Source organism: Megalobrama amblycephala, linkage group LG15, assembly GCF_018812025.1.
Source record: "Megalobrama amblycephala isolate DHTTF-2021 linkage group LG15, ASM1881202v1, whole genome shotgun sequence".
Classification (NCBI taxonomy): domain Eukaryota; kingdom Metazoa; phylum Chordata; class Actinopteri; order Cypriniformes; family Xenocyprididae; genus Megalobrama; species Megalobrama amblycephala.
In genome coordinates, this window is record NC_063058.1 from 34,260,245 (window position 1) to 34,283,395 (window position 23,151).

Sequence of the window (23,151 nt, forward strand, 5' to 3'; positions counted from 1 at the left end):
AAGTTTTTAAAATATTACAACATTTTCCATGTTTTATAGCGGTTGAACCGAATGACCTGATGTTTCGGGACATGTATGATCAAGAGAAAACATGAATTAATCAAATAGTTAAGAGAGAGTTAGTTACTTTGCTTCATGACCATGTGGTCCTTTGCAGGTGTCTGAATGATGTCACATCCTGTCACATGATATTGACCACATGACTTGATCCTTTATATTGGTTACTCCGAATGACATCAATGCAATTTATTTTTCCGAATATTCTTTCTCATAACAAAGCAACGACTTCTACACATAATTTACATGTAGAAGTTACGTATATGTATACATAATTACCATTTTTGCACTATGTTGAGATATGATGTTATAAAATCATGCCAGAATAAAAAAATATATACATTTATTATATTTTAAGATATTTTAATCACAAATGAAATGGCTGTATTGGCCTTTGGACGGTTAAAACAAATGACCTTTTGACACTTCAACATCTTTAAAATACCTTTATATAGAGCAAAATATAATTAAAACCTTTTGGATTCAATAAAAGAGATCTAGTTGTACATACTTTGGAATGTCATATCTTTGTTTTTTATTATTATTATTAAGGCATTTAGACAAAAAAATGACCCATTTACATCCATGCATTTGGCAGACGCTTTGGATAAAAGCATTTGCATTGCATTCAAAGTGATGGTGTTATTAGTATTTGTAAAACGTTTTAGGTGCTACATTATTTGAATGCCTTTTTTGAAACTTTTTTCAAGCTAAATTTTCACATTTCAAGTGCTATATTTCTGCAGTTTTTTGTAGTTTTTGACACCAAAAACAGTCAGGTTACTGAAAAATGTAGTTCCTTTCAGTAGTGTTCAGTTAGTTAATAATATGGATGGTAGAGCCAAAGAGCAGAAGTATTTTATAACAACTCGCTATTCCATGTTCCTAAATTAAGATGATAATGTAAATGAAGATGAGAGCACTTATGCTAACATTCTAATAACTTTCTGTTCACCCACAACAAAACTACAGTAGACTGTTTAATGTTTGCTAGATGTAGTTCATATACTGTATATTTGATCCCTGAGAAGCAAACCCATGATCTTGGTGTTATTTTACACATGTAAAGCAGAATATTCATTGTATAATCCAATGTAGTGCTGCAAACAAAGCTCTAAATATTGTTCAAAGAATTAATGCCACAAACCTTGCAAACTTTGGCAAATCCAGCAACTAGTTCTTGATCCCTTTGCCAAAAATTGCCTTAAAAAGCATTTGTCTCAATTCTGATTTGCAGTCCCTGCAGTTTTTAATCATGTTACTGCTCACGTTACACATAATTTAACAATTTCTCCGAAGAAAAATGGCAGATAACAAGATTTGCAGTGTCACAAATTCTTCCAGTCAATAACAATAATAACCTTGTTAGTTTTTACCACTTTTTGACCACCTTTTTATTTAACCCTTGTGCATCCTTATGGACTCTTTGTTTGATCATGTTGCCTGTGTTAATGCCAACTGCACAAATTTTGGCACAAGTGTGTATTTTTATTGGAATTTTACTATTTCACCCCCATTTTCTTCAATAAATCTATTTTACTCTAGTAACACAAAATAGTTACACTTAAGACCTTAAAGACAAAAAAGTCCCCATTGAAACCCATTAAAACTGCGTTTTTTAATCCCAGGGCCATTTAACTATAAAATGATGCAATCTTTGTTAATAGGCTTTCATTCTGTTGGCAAGGCTTCAAAATTTAATTTTTATGACTATTTTTTGGCCTGTAAAACAAATATTCGCTTTATTCCTGAGCTAGTTGGATAAATTATGCAGCTATAATTGCGTATGTGTGTTGGTGTGGATGTCAAATTGTGTGTGTGTGTGTAATATTTGAGAGAGATAAACTTTACTGTAGATCACAAATCCAACCACTGTGTATACCAGTGGAGTTTTGCTAATCTAATGCACACAAACAAAATATTACTGAAAGCTCATTTTTTGAGATATCAAACTCAAATTTGGTACACAACTTATTTAGATTTATGCTTTGATTTTCTAGTAGTTTTAGAGTTCAACATGTTTAATAAAATATATATTTACATCAAATAATGTTCATAAATCATTTTCATTAACTTTAACATCTATAACAATTTTTTTTGTTTCACTTTTTAAACGTTTTTTTACTTCAACAATAATCTGCCAAGGGTGTTCTTTAAAATGAGACCAAATTTAAGTCTTGGGATACTTAAGTTTGGTCATTTTTATGACATTTTTGTCCTCTATGGACCCTATGTGTAACTTTTTTTAATTAATCTCAAAATCTTTTCTATAGGACGTTCTGTAAATTACCAAAATAACCGAAGACGCCAAAAAAAATGGTCAATTGCTGCCTGGAAATGTTGTAAACTGTTTCCTGGCAAACTGATAAAAACTGACTCATGGAAGTCAGTCAGATTGGAGCTCGAGGTTGTGAATTTTTGGGTGACTTTTTTTGCACATATGTCTGCATTACACGGTCTGTGGTTGTGCCGTCTGAAGCTGAGGCTACCTTTGATCTTGAGCCATATCGTAATTGGATTTTCTAATGAGGTTTATTTTTTCATGTGAGACGTGGATGCTAGCGGTGATGCAAGAGATTTTAAATGCAATATAACATCAAGAGTGAAGTAAGATAAAGCCAACAGCAAGTGGGGTGTGTGTTTGTGATCTCTTCACCTCCCTGATCTGAGCTGTTATTTTCACTGCCTCCTGCTGATCCGAGCCGGAATGGATGCGGTCGGCCCATCCAGACGCATTCTGATGTTTTTTCCATTAGCTTTTCTCGCCTCTTTTACAGGTATTGACGCATGTATGGAAAGGTTTGCGACTGAGCTCAGGAAGTTGAATCTCCCGTGGGGAGTCAGGAAATCTGATTTCGGTTCTGATGGGTAAAAATAACCCTCTTTGTGTCAGACGGTAACTCAAACACACCTAGGGAGGAGGCCGTTTAGGTGTGTAAAGCTGCATGTTTTGAAAAACACTCACGCAGATGCAGGTTTGAACATTTGTGTAGTTCCCGTACGTGTGTGCAACCGCATAAACCGCCTACTAAAGGATTTTTCCGGGTTAGGGGCAGGATTTGTGGAATGTCATAAAAATGCATATCTTTTCTAGGTTAATGAACTTCCTGTTTTCTGTGGCAATCAACAGCATGTCACAGATGCTGTGTGCAGATCTTAACTTGCGTTGAGACGAACTCAATCGGTTCATATTTTTAGCTCTCTTTCATGCTTGCTTGTGCTATTTTCATTGATGTGATTAATTTATGCTGTACTTTCAATGCCAACGAGTTTATTTTCCCTCTTTCAATAGATATTTCTTGTGTTTGAGTCATTATCCGTCTATCTTTTGCAAGGCTTTGGCTGTGACTTTGGACGTATAAATAACACTGCAGTGTTTTTAAGAGCTTTTCTACGAGATAAGAGCCGCGCCAGAGTTATGGAGTGAACGTCTCTTCCTATCTCTGCTGTGAAACGCCGTGTTGGGTTATTAAACACTGGCAATTTAATCTCTTAATATCTGCATGTGAAGTGACTCATAACTCTTGTGCCGCGGTTATTTTAAAAGCCGGTGTTCACATGCTGAGATTTTACCCGGATTCCCTCTCAGATTAGCAGGATTGTAAAGAGCCGTGTAAAACGCTGTTAATACTGGCTTGGGTTACACTTTAAAAGTTACTCATAAAACGAAAGGATGTGCTGTGTGTTCTGACGATCTGTAATCGTATTACTGTAATCGTGTGCGTACTATAGTAATGCATACTCTACGCAAGGGAAAATTGCATATAGTATTCCACACTTTGAGGGGTGAGATCGCACTCGAGATCATCCAAACAAGGAAAGCAAGTTTGAAAAAAGGGCATAATTTACCAAGGCTGATGCTGGAGAGAAAGAACAGTGTGATTTTGCGCTTTAGAGAATTGAGATCACACCACAAACAGTCACTGCCAGAGATCGTTAGCATAGCGGAGTTCAAGGAAATGAATCTTTCTTTGCTGACAGCACGGAGCAGCAGATGGAGTGCTGTTGATTTCTCTTTGTCTCTTGTTGATTTTAGAAGGTGAAGCTGGGCGTAAAGAATACAGAATCAGTCATCCTTGACGCACTTTTGATAAGAAAACTACCTCTGAGTCTGAAACTCCTGTTATTTTTAGCGTCTCTGTATTCTTCCCAGCTGAACATCCTCCATTACTTGCACAAGTTATAAACATCAGGAGCGGTCGCAAACTAGCTCGTTCCGTGACGGATGCGGTTGCCATCGGAACTACAAAGACATATGAGAGGAAACGCACTTTACCTGCCGCTACCTGTCCCACCACATCCACGTCTGCCGCAGCCATGGGATGTTGCGCTTTCCTAATGTACCCTGTGACCTCCTCTCAAGTTCATACCTGCATTTATTTGTTCTCTTCTTCTAGTTCCTCCACGGTTCTTGACGAGACCCTCCAACACTTACGCCCAGGAGTCCATGGACATCATCTTTGAGTGTGACGTCACCGGGTCGCCGCCGCCCACCGTCAAATGGATGAAGGATGGAGACACGGTCATCCCCAGTGATTATTTCAGGATAGTGGTACGTTAGACCCCCTCCTCACTGCATACTACACATCTATCCATGATCTGTGCTCATATTAGCTGTATTTTCAAGACTTTTTTTTCTACTGATGTTGCTCATTAAAGGGTTAGTTCACCCAAAAATGAAAATGATGTCATTATTGACTCACCCTCATGTCGTTCCAAACCCGTAAGACCTCCGTTCATCTTCAGAACACAGTTTAAGATATTTTAGATTTAGTCCGAGAGCTTTCTGTCCCTTCATTGAAAATGTATGTACGGTAGACTGTCCATGTCCAGAAAGGTAATAAAAACATAATCAAAGTAGTCCATGTGACATCAGAGGGTCAGTTAGAGGTTTTTGAAGCATCGAAAATACATTTTGGTCCAAAAATAACAAAAACTACAAGCATTGTCTTCTCTTCCGGAATCCTTTCCATTGAATTGATTCCACTGAATTGATTCCATTGAATTGATTCCATTGAATTGATTCCACTGAATTGATTCCATTGAATTGATTCCATTGAGTTGATTCCACTGAATTGATTCCACTGAATTGATTCCATTGAATTGATTCCATTGAACCGATTCCACTGAATCCTTTCATCTGTCGGCGTTGGTAATGCACATTTACATCATTGTTTTTGGCGTTTAGGACACCCGCGACATGCACACTTATGCACCATTTTAAAAAATATAGCAATACCAAAATACAAACGATGTAGAATAGCTTGAATACAGCGTGCATCTCCCTCAGACTGTAAACGAAGCTCGGGGTCACCGGTTAACACGTCAGCAGCGTCTTACATCAGCAGCGTCACCGTGGAGTCATGAACCCGGATTGACAACAGACTCTGAAGAGAAGACAATGCTGAATAAAGTCGTAGTTTTTGTTATTTTTGGACCAAAATGTATTTTCGATGCTTCAAAAACTTCTAATAATTCACCCAAAAATGAACAGTGTCATCATTTCCTCACCCTCAAGTTGTTTCTATCATCTGTTGAACAAAAAAGAAGATATTTTAAAGGGGTCATGAATTGAGAAATCAACTTTTCCTTGAGCTTTTGATATTTAAGAGTTCTTCATACTATAAGAATATCCTGTAAGTTTCAGAACTGAAAACTTCCTTGTTAGTCCAATAAAAGCTTTTATTGACACCAGACCCAGCGAACAACTCGACCCGTAACGTGCCTATAGATACGCGAAACTCCGCCTCCGCAGAAGAAATCAACGCCTACTTCATCATTGCATCCTTAGCCCCGCCCACTGACGTGTTAGTGAGAGAAGAGCGATACAGGACTAAAATAACATTATCTTTCAAAGGATCCTAATGCAGGAATATGGTTATTCATTTTCAACAATGTGAATGTCTCAGTTGAGGATTATCTGTGGATTCTTTGGTAAATCAATTGCGTTTCGGCGCAAACAGACTTTTACGATATGGACTCGACAGTAATGCAACAACATGTCAGTAACTGTGTTCATTCTGATGCCTGATCTGATATTAATGATTCATGAACAGTCACATGATCTTTGTCTATGTGTCAGTAAATCAAACCAGTGACTAAACGCTCAACTTCACATTGTTTCTCTTAGTAGGATGAAAATAATCTGTTACTGAATAAATGGTGATTAAATAATATATAGAGAGCGCTCCCTTTACAATCGCTGGAGCTGTCAATCAAACAGCGCGAGTTTATCAGTGACTGAGTTCTGGACTCGCACCAAAACTCCCGTTTTATCCTAGTTACAGTGTGTTTGCACTGTTAGTTATGATGAAAGCATTTGTTAGTGTGCAGAAATTGAGTTGCAATGATGAGATCACTGATTTCATGAGCTCAACAACATGTCTGTGATCGACTACAATGTTCATCACTGCAACCTTTCATGCCACAATCTAAATATAAAGCCATAGATCAATGTAATGCTATAATCAACACTTTTCATGATTAGTTAACATTGATAGTAAAAATGTCCTAGAGAGTAATACTTGTCTATTTCAAATGGAAAGATGTCAGCCAATCACAGCAGTGGGCGTTTACACTGAAGTCTCACAGCAGAGCGTTAACATCAGGGTAGCAAAAATGCCTTTTATTTCTAAATTATGACAATTTTTGATGTAGAAAGCATACTAACATTATAAGTGCACCCTAGGAAACATTATAAAACAACGCAGTTCATGACCCTTTAAAGAATGTTGGAAACTAGACAGTTGACGGCACCAATTGACTTCCATAGTAGGAAAAAATAACTTGTTAGTGTTGTTAATTTTTATTTGTTGTTTGTGTCCCCACAGAAGCAGCATAACCTGCAGGTTTTGGGTTTAGTCAAATCAGATGAAGGTTTTTATCAGTGTTTAGCGGAGAACGACGCCGGGAACGTCCAGGCCAGCGCTCAGCTCATCATACTGGCTATAGGTAAACTTTCATTGCATATATTTCTGTTTTTGCCTGTATTCTGCAGAAATCTTCATCTTAACACAATAGACTTCATTAAACGTGTGCAGGAAAGCTCAGTCCAGCCAAATCCCTCAGATCTCCAGTGTTTATTCTAGTTCAGTGATGGACTAAAGACTGCCAAGACTCACCGATTGATCTTTTGACAGGAATTAAACACCGCAATCATTACAGGAAGGGTCGTAGCAGTCCGTCAGTGATGTTTTCTGGGGATGAGTCCAAAAGCTTTTGTGGGTTTAATATGATTATGATTGTTTTACATCATGTCACGAGCGTGACATCTACACATTCACATTCTCTGCATAAAATGTAAGTGCATTTGCCTGTTCAAACTCGCTGCGAGGGTGTTGTGGGTGGATGCGTTACTACAGTTTGCATGTTGCATAGTTTAGTCTATCCTAGTGTATTTCAGCAGCTTCTCTCTCAATCTCAGGCTTCACACGGGTTGCAGTCGTACACACGTTTCCGCTCACTGAATGAAGTCTTGAACACATGTTCTCACACGTCAGGCAGAGGCGTAAATGACGCTGCATTGATTGGATGGCTGGTGTGAGATCAGTTTCTCACCTGGCGCGGGTGCGAGTCTCCAGTGTTCCTCGGCTCGTAGAGATCTCGCCGCTGAATGTTTAATTAACCGCGCCGCTTTATTAGAAACGTTTGGATGCTTTTCATTTTCATGTGCGCTGCGTTGCATTAGCACCTCTTGCATTATGTGTGTGTGTGTCTAGATGTCATTAATAATGCAGGTTTCTCCGGCTTTACGGAGGTTTAGTTTGCAAACAGAGAACCACCAAACGGATTGCAGTGACACTGAGCAGATTCCAGTTTAGAGGAAGTGGATTTAGGTGCTCATGGGAAGTTAAGATTTCAGAAGTCTGTAGTAAAAAACGTATCAACAAGCACAGGAACCCTTTTTTAACGCTGTTGCAGCAAAGCGTGGGGCGAATGATGTGCGTTAGGTGTGTAAGTGATGCTTCAACTGTTTTTCCCCAGGGAATGATGGGAAATATTGTTTGGTTGTGCTAAATTTGTGTTTTCTGCCAGCTATATTGCTTTTCTTTATCAACAGTACACAAAAAGTGAGAACTAATTTTACAATAAGCATCATTCAGGGACGTGAGTTTGGTCTTTTTGGATCCGTCTTCTTCAGGTAACATTTAGTATTTTTCCTGTATGCGATCATCAAACATGATATTTGTTATATTATTTTATTTTATTTGTTTAAAAGTATAAATAATTTGTTAAAAACAATTATAATTAATATTTAACCCTTAATTTTTGTATTATTTTTATAGAATTTTAATAATATTGTTACAATTATTGATTTTAATTTTATTATTGTTGTTGCTGTTGATGATTTTATTATTAGTTCCTGGCAGTAGTAAACTAATTTTACAATAAACATCATCAAATGGCATGAGTTTGGGGCGGAGCTATCTTTTTAGACAACCAATGACAGACTTGTTTGTTTTAATTGTTTTGCTTAAAATTAAAAAATTAATAACCCTTCATTTTTAATCAATAATTTCGATCATAATATAGTTAAAATTATCAATTTTAAAGTGTAGAAATTTAATTGCAGGCGTCGACCTTTTAAACTTATGTCGCCCAACCAGACATTGGTGGGCGGAGCTAGTGTAAAGAGCGTTTGCCAACAAGGGCAACAAATTTGCCAACAAATTTGCACTTTTGCCTCATTTAAACTATTGCGTTTTCATCTTAAAATGGCGTTTTAAAATGAAAACGATCCTCGTCTACACTGGCGTTTCAGAAACGATCTCCGTCTATACTACACGACCGAAAACGCACGTCACATGACCATTCGTGCACACTAGACATGCGCGTACATGTGTAAACAGTTGCCTCTTGTGCATGTTGCAGTATTAAAATTTGCATTTTAAAATGAAAATGCATTAGTGTAAATACTGTTGACACTCCGTTAACTGAAATATTAATTATATTGTTGTTGTTGTTATTAATTTACATATTAGTTCCCATCAGTAGTAACTTTCCTAAGAGAGATTGTGTTGTTTCCCATCAGCACCTCTTAGAAACAGGACCACTTTATCATGACAGGGAGGAAGGGAAGAGGAAATTAAATCCTGATAATAAAAAAAAGAAGGTCAACAGGGACGATCTGTCAGGTTGGAGTTAAGCGGACGATTGTTGACAGCTGATTTCAGAGACTGAAGCGTCACTCTCAGTTATTGATTATGTTGTAGTTTGTACTGGAGAAGGAAAAGTGTCCATTTGCTCTCCGTTTAATCTCTCTGTTGTTTAAGAGAAAGTGTGTAATAAAAGCAGGCGTCTAGATGGAGTGAACCCTCGCGTCAGTGTTTCTGATGCGGTTGTGTGTCTTTCCCTGCATGAGATCTTTATTTCCTCTGAACATTTGCTCTCAACCTCTCCAATTACACGAGAGCTTTGTTTTGATTAAAGAAATAATCCACTTCAGGACACTTGCGAATCAGTCCAGGCCCTTGTGTTGATTTTCCTGCTGTGCGTGTGTACGACCCTTCACGAGTCATTTGCATTGGAGAACAGTTCTCAGAAAAGAGACATAAAGGTGTAGTTTACCTAGAAATTAAGATTCTGACTTCATTTACTCGCCTTCAAACACATATGACTGTCTTTCTTCTGCAAAATTCAAGTTACAATGAAAGTCAGTGGTGTCCAAAACAACATTAATTGAAGCCCATTGATTTCCATTATGGACAAAAAGAGAGTCATATAAAATAAAAAAAAATTATATATATATATATATATATATATATATATATATATATATATATATATATAATATTAATTGAAGCCCATTGATTTCCATTATGGACAAAAAGTGAGTCATAAAAAAAAAAAAAAAAATTATATATATACAATATTAATTGAAGCCCATTGATTTCCATTATGGACAAAAAGTGAGTCATAAAAAATAAAAAAATAAAAAATTATATATATACAATATTAATTGAAGCCCATTGATTTCCATTATGGACAAAAAGTGAGTCATTTAAAAAAAAAAATAAATAAATAAATAAAAATGATATATATACAACATTAATTGAAGCCCATTGATTTCCATTATGGACAAAAAGTGAGTCATTTAAAAAAAAAAAAATAAATAAATAAATAAAAATGATATATATACAACATTAATTGAAGCCCATTGATTTCCATTATGGACAAAAAGTGAGTCATTTAAAAAATAATAATAATAAAAAAATAAAAAAAATAAATAATAATAAAAAAAAAAAAAAAAAATATATATATATATATATATATATATATATATATATATATATATATATATACACACACACACAATATTAATTGAAGCCCATTGATTTCCATTATGGAAAAAAGTGAGTCATTTAAAAAAAAAAAAAAAAAAAGAAAAGAAATAAATAATATATATATAGAGAGAGAGAATTTATTTTTTTGCTCTTTTGTTTTTAAAAGGTTTTATATATTTTATGACGGCATATGAGAGTAAATTATGCCGAAAGTATTTTTTTTTTTTTTTCTATTATTATTTTTTAATAATCATCTTCGTTCCTCCATTACAGCACATAATGCCAGGACATGATCGCTCTGGTTCCAGCTGTAATTACGTCTCTGTGTGTAATGAGATCTGCCAGCATACTGTGGATTACAGTCTGTTAAACATGTTTATGTCATGCATTACGCTGAGTATGATGGTAGGGGTGGGCGGTAGGACTAAAATCCTCTCAGTATCATAAGATATAGTCATTTTGCAGAAAATCCAATGAAAAAAGATTTTCACATTAAAAACCATGTAGTAATGCCTATTTTTTGATGATACAGTGAGTGAAATACTTTACAAATGAAAGGTACTTTATTTATTCGATCATCTTCTTTTTATATTTGGAGTCTGATATATATTTATATTTTGGAACTTGGATTTATATAATTATATAATTTATATAATCATTTTTTAAACATGCAGTATCACATACCCGAGTCTCTACATGAAACTGTTACAAAAATATTTTCATTTCATTTCATTTTTATTTTATTTTTTTAAATTTAATGTAATATATTTTAATATTATTATTATTATTATTAATAATAATATTACAATTATCATTTACATCAGTTTCAGTCTCTAAATGCACCTTGTAGCAAAAACATTTTATTTATTTTTTCATTTTTATTTTATTATTGATTTGTTAAAATTATATAATTTATTAAATAATTAAACAATTCAACATTTACTTTTTAATTAATATTTTTTATAACATTTTATTAATATATTGTTTTTTTTTTTTTTTAAATGCATTTTTGCCAAAAAACACCATGATTTTATTAATTTTTTTATTGATTTGTTAAAATTATATAAATAATTTATTAAATAATTCAACCCTTAGTTTTTAATTAATATTTTTGTAATAACATGTTATTAATATATTGTTTAAAAAAAAAAAGTTTGCGTTTTTGCCAAAAAAACACCATGATTTTATATATTTTTACATTTTTATTTTATTATTGATTTGTTAAAAATATTAAATAAATTATTAAATAATTAAATAATTCAACCCTTACCTTTTAATTAATATATTTTTATTATAACATTTTATTAATATATTATTTTTTAAATATTTATTTTTGGCGTTTTTGCCAAAAAACACCATGATTTTATTTATTTTTATATTTTTATTTTAATATTGATTTGTTAAATATATTAATTAAATAATTCAACCCTTACCTTTTAATTAATATATTTTTATAATAACATTTTATTAATATATTCTTTTTTAAATATTTATTTTTGGCGTTTTTGCCAAAAAAAACACCATGATTTTATTTATTTTTTAATTTTTATTTTATTATTGATTTGTTAAAAATATTAAATAAATTATTAAATTATTAAATAATTCAACCCTTACCTTTTAATTAATATATTTTTATAATAACATTTTATTAATATATTCTTTTTTTAAATATTTATTTTTGGCGTTTTTGCCATGATTTTATTTATTTTTTAATTTTTATTTTATTATTGGTTTGTTAAAATTATAAAAATAATTTATTCACCCGAGTCACCCGAAGCGCAACGACACTATATGTTGGTGCTGCCCACGAGGCTATCGGCACAGACAATAACATTTTATTATTATACATTCATATTTATTTGTACTTTATATTAGGTGAATTTATTATTCTACGTGCCTCTGTTTTGAACCTCTGACATAAAGTGTCTCTCTACCCACCAACAGCCGTGTCAATATATCTACCGCAGTAAAAGTGCTACAGCAAAATACCTCTTGACACATTTCTGCCGTCACACGGTACATACCATCCTACATGATGGGATTGAAGAGATATTTAGGCCCTGAAGCTCGTCACCATGTACCATTTAAAGTCCTTCCCATCCGGACCTGTTGTCTGTGATTATGAACGCGTTTACCGCGGTGAAACCCCTTCATCTGACAAGCCCGTTGATTGGGATGTGATTTCTGCAGCGTTCGCCCTCTGGAGGTCTGCGGTTTGGGTGCTGCCGATGTTTTGCTCAATTGATGAGCAATCAGGTGTTATTGGATTTTGTGAAAGGCTATTGATGAGCTGGCCGGGGTTCCTGTCAGTCGTTCGGGTTTCCTGGCGGCAAACGTATGGGTGGATGGAGAGAGAATGTGAACGAGTGGAAGAAAAATGTTTTTTTTGCCCCTGCTGTGTGACTGTACGATCCTAAACACCTGTTTCTCCCCACCAGCTCCATACAGGAAGCTCTCTCTGTGTGCTTATGGGCCTTTTGGGCCTCGACAGGAAGTGCCACACGTGCTTGGCCTCACCGTCGTCCGCTTCCGCTCTCCACCCATCTAATGACAGCGGATCATAACGACCTTGTGATCGTAAACACCATTCCATAAATAACAGGACAGATATAAGTAAACCCGCGAATCGTTTTCCTGAGCAGCGTGCCGTATTCTGTCTTCCTGTGCGTTTCAGGTTACGCAAACAGACCCGTCAGGTGTGAGTGAGTCCGTTTTTCAGTCATCACCAGATTTATAGAGGTATAAAATGCTTCAGGAACCACTGATTTGGTTGAAAAGATGTTTTTTTTCAGAACAAGAAAAGATGGCCGGACTGAAACCCAGAGACTTAGCCAGTTGTTTTTATGTCACATTCATGTAAGCACCAATAATAGTGAAGCTTTACTTGGTAAACACCACTAATTAATTGTCTCACTAACTTGGTTTGGTTGTAGCAGCAGTTCATGGCTGTGTTAAGAAAACATTCTGGTGAAATTATCCCGAGCTTTCATCTCAATAAGCGGAGCGCTGAAGATCAAGGCTCTGAGAGTTTTCCTCTGGAAGTGAGATGAGTTTGTCGGGTTGTAACCTTTGTAGTGCCAGCCTCTTTGTGCACGACGCCATTTCATCTTCAGAGGAAACACTTTAATGCCATTTTCATATCAATGTGATGCATCATTCCTTCAGCGATCACATCACTCCTTCTCCTCTTTTATCTTCCTCACCTCTCTCATTTCTTAACATTTTTTCTTTTCAGTGATCTTCAGGAATGTTGTACTACAGTCCTGACACTGGATTTTGGGTTTTAGATTTAAAATGAAATGTCTTTATTAGGGCAGACCGATATATTGAATATTTACAATATACAAAAAAGGGATGTCCCAAGCTGATCTCAAGGATCGAGGCTGATTAAGTATTTTTTTCAACTGATCAGTATCGGCTATGCTTTATTAATGGTGCTTGCCAAAGGCGAAGCATCATTATTGTTATCCTAAATACTTATTCTTCTTCTTCTGGACAAAATTTCGGCACGTAACTAGTCCCACAGCTTTTGTCCTAGATCCATGAATGAGGTGTCAAATCGTGCAGCTTATTGAGGAATGGTGTGCTATGACTTTTATAAGCGATCGGGTGTACGATGTTCGTCCGGCAGGCGAAAAATTAGTAATAACATGTTAAGACTTAACATTGGGACGAACTTTGACAAGTCATAACTCTGGATCACAATGTCATAGACACAAGGGGGTTTGCTCATTTTACTCAGGCAACCAATCAGTCTCTCAGGATGATTTTGAAGCTATGAAGCCATGCCCTAGCAACCATATAGAGCACCAAAGCAACCCAAAGCATAGAGGGATATCTTCAAATCTGAACATCATAGAGGCATGGGGGTTGGTTTATATCATTCATACTGGCAAGCAGCCTTTGGAGTATCATCATTGGCAGCTGCTAAGCCACTCCCTAGCAACCAAACAGTACCCTAACAACTGTTTTTCAAGACCTATATCTCTGCATCAGAGCATTGTAGAGACATGGGGGTTGGCTCTTTTGACTCATGCTAGCAAACTGGACTTCCAACACGTTACACATGCTAGCAGTGAATAGCTACATGTTAAAACTGATTAGCTAAGTGTTAAAGTGGGCTGAGAACATGCTAAGAACTCTATAGAAACTCCATAGTAACTATCTGTGACAACTACCAACCACCTAATAACACCATAGCAACCACCCAGGTTACCATAGCAACCGTCCAGAACACCCTAGCAACCGCCTAGCAACTCCGTAGGGACCACTACAAGTACCTTAGCAACTGCCTAGCAACACCCTAGCAACCACCCATGTTACCATAGCAACCGCCTAGCAACACCTTAGCAACCACCCCAAGTACCTTAGCATCTGCCTAGCAACACCCGAGCAACCACCCAGGTTACTTTAGCAACCATCTAGCAACCACCCAGAACACCCAAGCAACCGCCTAGCAACCACCCAGAACACCTTAGCAATTGCCTAGAAACACTCTAGCACCAAAGTGGCGAATTTTGCCACTGCAAGCACCATTCACATTTTCTTCAGGAAATGTACATTCTAGTTTTACATCTGCTGTCATGCCAGTGTCGCGCAGTAGGTGGCAGTATGCACCTTCGATAAATCAGGTCCTCCCTTGAAATCGGGTTTCCCCAAATTGTCAGTTAATGAGTATCCTAAGTATATACGAATGATACTAATTTAAAATACGCATAGCTTACTATATATGCATAAGAAAACACATTAAAGGTGCAATATATAATATTGTCTGTCCGCTAGAGGTCGCTAGAGGCCGCTTGATGATGCCAAGCTTGAGTGCAGAATCTTGGGACATGTGGTCTTCACATCAACAGACGGTGCAAAACAATAGGGATTGGACTCGGGAAGAAATCATGTTCATGGATGCGATTATTAATGTTACTGTAGTATGAAGCAGAGCAGGAGCGAGTGTTGTGGAGCTGAACGAGGCGCTGGAGCGATTGATCAACACACGCCTCACGAGCAGCGGGACTTTTATTATGACACAGTCGCCAGCGCCGATTCTGCTTTTCCGGTCATGAGTATGAGGTAACGCAGCTCTGTTTATCATATTAGATACATTTGAGTGTGTTGAAAATGATGTTATAATGTTACTCTGTGCGTTCGCTCGGCGGCTGCTGTGAGACACTGTTACACACTGCAGTAAGATAGATCGATTTTACAATATCATTAAATGCTGGATGGCTTGTGTTGATAAATGGCATGCAATTAATTTTAAAACGTATTGTATGATGGAGAAAATGCTGTATTACTGTTACTAAAAATAAAGCTGCATCTGATTATGCTATGTTAGCTACTTCACAAAATAGTGTTTTCTCTGAGGCATGGTAAAGCATGGTACTCGCAGAAAATCAAGAAAATTAGATTTAAACAATAAGAAAAATGTGTTGAGCTATATAACAATAATTAGTTTTCGGTCTATAAATATATCAACAGTTGTTCCCTTGTCTATTAAAACATGTAAATATTAAAGCATCTTTGGTTTTTCCATGGTTTCTAAAAAATCAAACCAGAAACCGAGGGTAACGCGGGTATGACGCCATTGACAGGCGACTCCTCACACGTCCCGGAGCCTTGGATAAAACTGCAATTTTCTCACGATTTACAAATAGTTGGAAACATTTGGGATATTGTAAGTACTCAAGTGAACAAAATATATAACACTGGCCTAGTGGTTTTTGGATATTTTACTGCAAAAATATTACATATTGCACCTTTAAGTTGAGCTTCCATAGGAATGAACTGTAAACGCTCCGTGCCAATAGACTAAAATGCCCTTGCGGATTTAACTTTCTCTTTCAAATTAGCACCAATTCGAGGTTGGCAATTGCTTGAATGGTGGGTTATTAGGCCTATTCTTAATAAAAAACACAACAACTAGAAAAACACAACTAATACTTTGCAGGTTCACTATTATCACTGGGTTTAAATCCAAAATATTGCAAAAATCTTCCAATATCGTCTTGTCAGTCAGCTCCTCACTCTCTTGATAAATGAATTCTGACTCATGCTGTATTGAGCAGATGCGTTCAGTTTTCAATTGTAGTGTCTGTTCTTTAACTGAACTAAATTATGTTTATTACTATTAGGGATGCACCGATACCAAGCTCATGTACTTGTACTCGTACTCGTAAAAATACCCCCGATACCAAAGACCGATACCTCACGTGGCGTAACTGACAGAATTTTCCGTGCACAGAGACACCGGCGGCAGCAGCAGAAACAATGTCAGCCTCAGGGGTGTGAAAATACTTCAAAATAAATGATGACAACACACACATTGAGAACTGCATGCTTTCAATCACAGAATCGCACTGAATGACACACACCAGAAGCGCTCTCTCTTTCTCTCTCTTTCTTGCGCGCGATCAGTTCTCCTCACGCCTGAATGGTCAAATGCACACATAGTTGTCAAAATGTCCATCATGTGGAGTATCTCACATAAATACAGTCGGTTATGGCTTAAGTGGACGTAAACATTTGGGTGAAAACAGGATATTTGTCAGTATCCCTGGATTCGGTCTTAAAGGGACCGTAGCCTATATTTGTCATTAATGATAAAGGTGCCCTAGAACCAGTTTTAACAAGATGTAATATAAGTCTAAGGTGTCCCCTGAATGTGTCTGTGAAGTTTCAGCTCAAAATACCCCATAGATTTTTTTAATTAATTTTTTTAACTGCCTATTTTGAGCCATAATTATATATGCGCCGATTCAGGCTGCGGCCCCTTTAAATCTCACGCTCCCTGCCCCCGAGCTCTCGACTGCCTTAATCAGCGTAAACAAAGTTCACACAGGTAATATAACCCTCAAATGGATCTTTACAAGATGTTCGTCATGCATACTGCATGCATGCTTCGGATCATGTGAGTATAGTATTTATTTAGATGTTTAAATTTGATTCTGAATGAGTTTGATAGCGCTCCGTGGCTAAAGCTAACATTACACACTGTTGGAGAGATTTATAAAGAATGAAGTTGTGTTTATGAATTATACAGACTGCAAGTGTTTAAAAATGAAAATAGCGACGGCTCTTGTCTCCGTGAATACAGTCAGAAACGATGGTAACTTTAACCACATTTAACAGTACATTGGCAACATGCTAACGAAACATTTAGAAAGACAATTTACAAATATCACTAAAAATATCATGTTATCATGGATCATGTCAGTCATTATTGCTCCATCTGCCATTTTTCACTATTGTTCTTGCTTGCTTACCTAGTCTGATGATTCAGCTGTGCACAGATCCAGACGTTAATACTGGCTGCCCTTGTCTAATGGCTTGAACATGAGCTGGCATATGCAAATATTGGGGGCGTACATATTAATGATCCCGACTGTTACGTAACAGTCGGTGTTATGTTGAGATTCGCCTGTTCTTCGGAGGTCTTTTAAACAAATGAGATTTACATAAGAAGGAGGAAACAATGGAGTTTGAGACTCACTGTATGTCATTTCCATGTACTGAACTCTTGTTATTCAACTATGCCGAGGTAAATTAAATTTTCCATTCTATGGCACCTTTAATAAAACAACAAAAGATGTTAAATAAATGTATACATGATAAATAAACCTACTGTATCTGAAAAACAAGTTTATTTAATTTTTTATCTCTATAGTATTTGTTGTATTGTTTGTAAATTTCTTTTTATATAACAACAATTATATATGTATTGGTAATTATGCCCTTTGAAAGTTATTGGACACTGAAATTTTTGTTCTTTAAGTTTGTGACAAGCACAAAATTATTACTTTTTCCATTAGAGTAATAATAAAGAAGCTGTCCTACATTCATTAGTCTCACTGCGTTGTGCTTGGAAAACTCCAACATCACCAAAAAAAAAAAAAAAAAAGAGAGAGAGAGAAATGAATAAATGTATAGGCATTGGTATTGGTATTGACGAGTGCTAGAAAAAAAGTATCGATACTCGTACTTGGTCCTTAAAAATGGCATCGGTGCATCCCTATTTATTACTATAAAAAATCAAAACGACGGTGGGGACGGTGCCGCGGTGGGCAAGTGACATAACCGGTGTATATATATACATACACACATACATGCAAGTTAATATTACTTGCTGTTTTTTTATCAGTGGATGTAAATGAAATGTAACAATTTTAGTTCTTTTAATTAAAAATTATAAATTTAATTTGGTTTCTTTTAAGTAATTTCAGAGCGGATACATAAACATCAAACTGCTGGAAGCATAGAGATGTAAAGTTTGGCTATAGTGCTCAGCCATGCATACTGAATGAGAGGTACAGAACTTCAAACCCAAAAGTTTCCCAGCATCCATTTTTGATCCTACTTTGATTGAATCCACACCCTCGGGTCTGCCTCAGAGTTCTGTTTCTGTTTTATTTCATAGTGTATTTTTGCTGCATATCTAATAATAATAATATCCCAAGGTCCCTTCTGTGCTTGATGTCATTTCCTGACTTAAGATCTTCCCTTTGAAGGGCAGTGTGAGCGTTTCCCCCCAGCTGTGAAGCCCTGACGGAGATTCGAGATTTGAGTTTCATTAGGGTGTTAAATAAATAAAGATATTAATGTAGCAGGAAAGTCCTAAAGTTTCAGTTATTTTTTGACGTCCCATGCTGCCGTCGTTTTCATCATCAGGGGTCATTCGTGACGTTCTATGTTTATCCATCAGGTGTCTTATCTTTCCCTCTCTGTCTGTCTGTACTCATGCTGAGTCAGGATATGAGCGGGAAGCTCCATTCGGCCCAGTTTGGCTCGTCCGCGTCTCCAGCTGGTCTCCGATGGCCATTTCTGTGCCAGACGCAGCAGGCCGACAGACACCTCGCCCACTCGCGCCCTCGCCGTCACAGTCGTCCCGCTGTCCCTCGAGCAGGTTTATTTGGGCGCTGAAAAGGTGTCACTCACACCTGAGGGTGATGCCCGGACACGAGCTGTGAGGGGGATGAACGTTCGTAGTGCTCTATTCTGTTTTGTTCTACTCTATTCTATTCTCATATTTACATCAAGAGACGTTGTGTTTCTGTCCGTTTGATCGTAAGCTGACGTGTCTTTCTGCAAACAAGTATAATGAATAGACGCCTTCCTTCAGTTTCACATGAGTTGTGTTCTAATCAGCACTTCCTCTTAGAGCCGATCACGCAGGATTCAGAGTTACATAGACTTGCTAATGTCTTTGAGTTTGTATGTTGGAGCGGGAGTTGTTGAACGACACTTGTGTTGTTTTCCTTAAAGCAAGACTCATCCCCAGGAGTTAGATTTTTCCAAGAATATTTAAAATTATATTGAAAAATATAAATTACTATTTAAAGTAATAATTATAATATAGTTTAGTATTAATCACAAAATTGTGTGTGTGTATATATATATATATATATATATATATATATTAGTATGAATTTTTTTATTACAAATTATATTAATTATATTTGAATACTATATAATATATAATATTTAAATGTTATTTATTTATTATATATATATTATATTTAATTATTTATTTGTATTTATATGATTGACTGTATAGCTACAGCGATATATAATAAAATACATATATATTAATAGAATATTGCAGTAAATAATCCCTGCACATTTAGAGAAATAATCAAAAATATAATTTGCATATAATATAGTATTAATAATAGCATAAGTTTTGTGTTTGTGTGTGTGTAGTGTATATATATAATTTAATTGCATTTTTATTTACTTTTTTATTACAAATTATATTCATTATATTTTAATAGTATATAATATATTTATTTATTTGTATATGTATAATTGACTATATAGCTATAGCTATTTATAATAGAATATATACATTGTTAATAGAATGTATGCACATATATTTTTTACGCACACACACACACATATATATATATATATATATATATATATATATATATATATATATAAAATAGGGCTATGTTTTTTTATTTTTATTCTTTTGCAGTGAATAATCCCTACATTTCACCACCAGATTCCTCTAATTTGCATCTTCGACACTTTCGTAGAACGTGCTATTTTTGTCTACTTCAGATGTTGTCATCAGTGTGTTTTAATTGCAGGGACAGATGTGAAGGTGTAATTAACATTGTGCTTACTGATATGAATGTTAATGATATGCCTTCCCCTCAGTGTTCGTAACATGTCGTGGCTGCATGTTTAGCCTGGCGTTGAGCCTCCATCTCCTGCTCTGTTTCATAGTAAATTTGCTGTTTTGTTTTCATTTCTTAGTCATTGTAGTTGTCTTTTCATTTACGTCAATTATTTTATGTTCTTTTCTTTTTCTTTTTCTTCCTTTTTTTTTTTTCTCACCCTCCCTCTCCTCCCCGAACTCTTTATCTATAATTTACCCCCCTTGTTACCCCCCCTGTCACAATCACCCTCCAAGACGTTGCCCTTCCTTCTACTGTCCCTTCATTGACCGATGCCACTACTGACCATGTAGCGTCCAGCCCGGCCGAGCGCAGCGGCCCCACCCCCTCTGCCCCGCGTGATGTCGTGGCGTCTCTGGTGTCCACCCGATTCATCAAGCTGACGTGGCGTCTTCCTGCCGAGCCGCACGGGGAGAACATCACCTACTCTGTGTTCTACAGTCTGGACGGCACTAACAGGTTAAAGATGCTAAAAGATGTACATGTCAGTTTATGCCACCTCTACAGGTTGTTAGAGGAACAGCAACAGGAAACACAAATTGTGCTAATATATGGAATAGCATACTACACATACTTATTCTGTAGTATGCACAAGAATGCAAACGATTGTTTAGGATTTGGGGGTATAGAAGGTACAATTTTAAGAATCAGTCTCTGATGAAACATTAATCTAAATATTTAGTGGGATGCGTCCTCGTCAGTGCTCAAGAGTATTCTGTGTGCAGAATATGAATTTTCTGAACAAAACACATAAGATACACGGATAAACTACTAGATTTGACAAAATAAGTAGAATGCAACCAAATCAGTGCGAAGGGTACTGCATCCCACAATGCAATGCATTTTATGTATAAATAAAGCTGAAATAAAATGTATAATATGTACTGTGTATAAATATTAGGTGGGAAAACTTTACTAAACGAAATGTGAAGTTGAAGCCCTGAAATTACTAACTGGAAATAAATAAAAACTAAAAGTGAAATTAAAATAATGACAAAAGCATGTAAAATTAATAAGAATCTAAAATGACAACTGAAAATCTAGAAATAAGAGCCATTTCAAGATATTTATAAAAGTAATAACACTGGCATATAAAAAAACATGTACTGTGATCTCTTTTTGAGCCAATTTTAGACTGATTATTTGATTAAATTTAATTTTCTAACTATCAACCTATACTATAAACATACACTCTTAAAAAAGCTGGGCTAAAAATAACCCAAGATGGGTTGAAAAATGATAAAAATGGGATAAAATTAACCTAAGTTGGGTTAAAATAGGGTAAAATTGACCCAAGTCGGGTTAAAAATGGACAAAAATGGGTTAAAAATAACCCAAGATGGGTTAAAAATGGATAAAAATGTATTAAAATTAACCTAAGTTGGGTTAAAATGGGTTAAAATTTACCCAAGTTGGGTTATAAATGGGTTACAAACATCCCAAGTTGGGTTAAAAATGGACAAAAATGGGTTAAAAATAACCCAAGATGGGTTAAAAATTGATAAAAATGTGCTAAAATTGACTTAAGTTGGGTTAAAATGGGATAAAATGAACCTATGTTGGGTTAAAATGGGTTAAAATTTACTCAAGTTGTGTTAAAAATGGGTTAAAAACATCCCAAGTTGGGTTGAAAATGGACAAAAATGGGTTAAAAATAGCCTAAGTTGGGTTAAAATGGGTTAAAATTTACTCAAGTTGGGTTAAAAATGGTTTAAAAACATCCCAAGTTGGATTGAAAATGGACAAAAATGGGTTAAGAATAGCCTAAGTTGGGTTAAAATGTGTTAAAATTTACCCAAGTTGGGTTATAAATGGGTTAAAAACATCCCAAGTTGGGTTAAAAATTGACAAAAATGGGTTAAAAATAACCCAAGATGGGTTAAAAATTGATAAAAATGTGTTAGAATTGACCTAAGTTGGGTTAAAATGGGATAAAATTAACCTAAGTTGGGTTAAAATGGGTTAAAATTTACTCAAGTTGGGTTAAAAATGGGTTAAAAACATCCCAAGTTGGGTTGAAAATGGACACAAATGGGTTAAAAATAGCCTGAGTTGGGTTAAAATGGGTTAAAATTTACTCAAGTTGGGTTAAAAATGGGTTAAAAACATCCCAAGTTGGATTGAAAATGGACACAAATGGGTTAAAAATAGCCTGAGTTGGGTTAAAATGGGTTAAAATTTACTCAAGTTGGGTTAAAAATGGGTTAAAAACATCCCAAGTTGGATTGAAAATGGACAAAAATGGGTTAAAAATAGCCTAAGTTGGGTTAAAATGGGTTAAAATTTACTCAAGTTGGGTTAAAAATGGGTTAAAAAAACCCAGCAGTTGGGTTAAATGCTTGACCAACCTGCTGGGTAGTTTTATTTAACTCAACTATTGTTTAAAAATTACGGTATTGCTTGCTTATAATGAACCCAAAATAGGTTGGAAATTAACATTTATTAATAAGTTTTTTAAAATAAACTTTAAATTGCTTATTAATAAATGTTCACATTTAGATTATTATTGTTGCCTCTAGTATGAGTCTGATTTTTAATTTCCAACCTACTTTGGGTTCATTTTAAGCCAGACATAGTCATTTTTAAACAATAGTTGAGTTAAATAAAACAACCGCTGGGTTAAAACACCCTAA

At 35.5% G+C, this 23,151-nt stretch overlaps 1 protein-coding gene across 1 annotated transcript in view; it reads left to right on the forward strand.

Annotated features, from left to right (window-relative positions):
• The window catches only part of LOC125246971 (neogenin), a 159,673-nt gene that overhangs the window by 103,539 nt on the left and 32,983 nt on the right, over nt 1–23,151 (forward strand). The window contains 3 exon segments of the mRNA XM_048158133.1: nt 4,455–4,609; nt 6,888–7,008; nt 20,755–20,977. Of these exon segments, the coding sequence (XP_048014090.1) occupies nt 4,455–4,609; nt 6,888–7,008; nt 20,755–20,977 (499 nt within the window).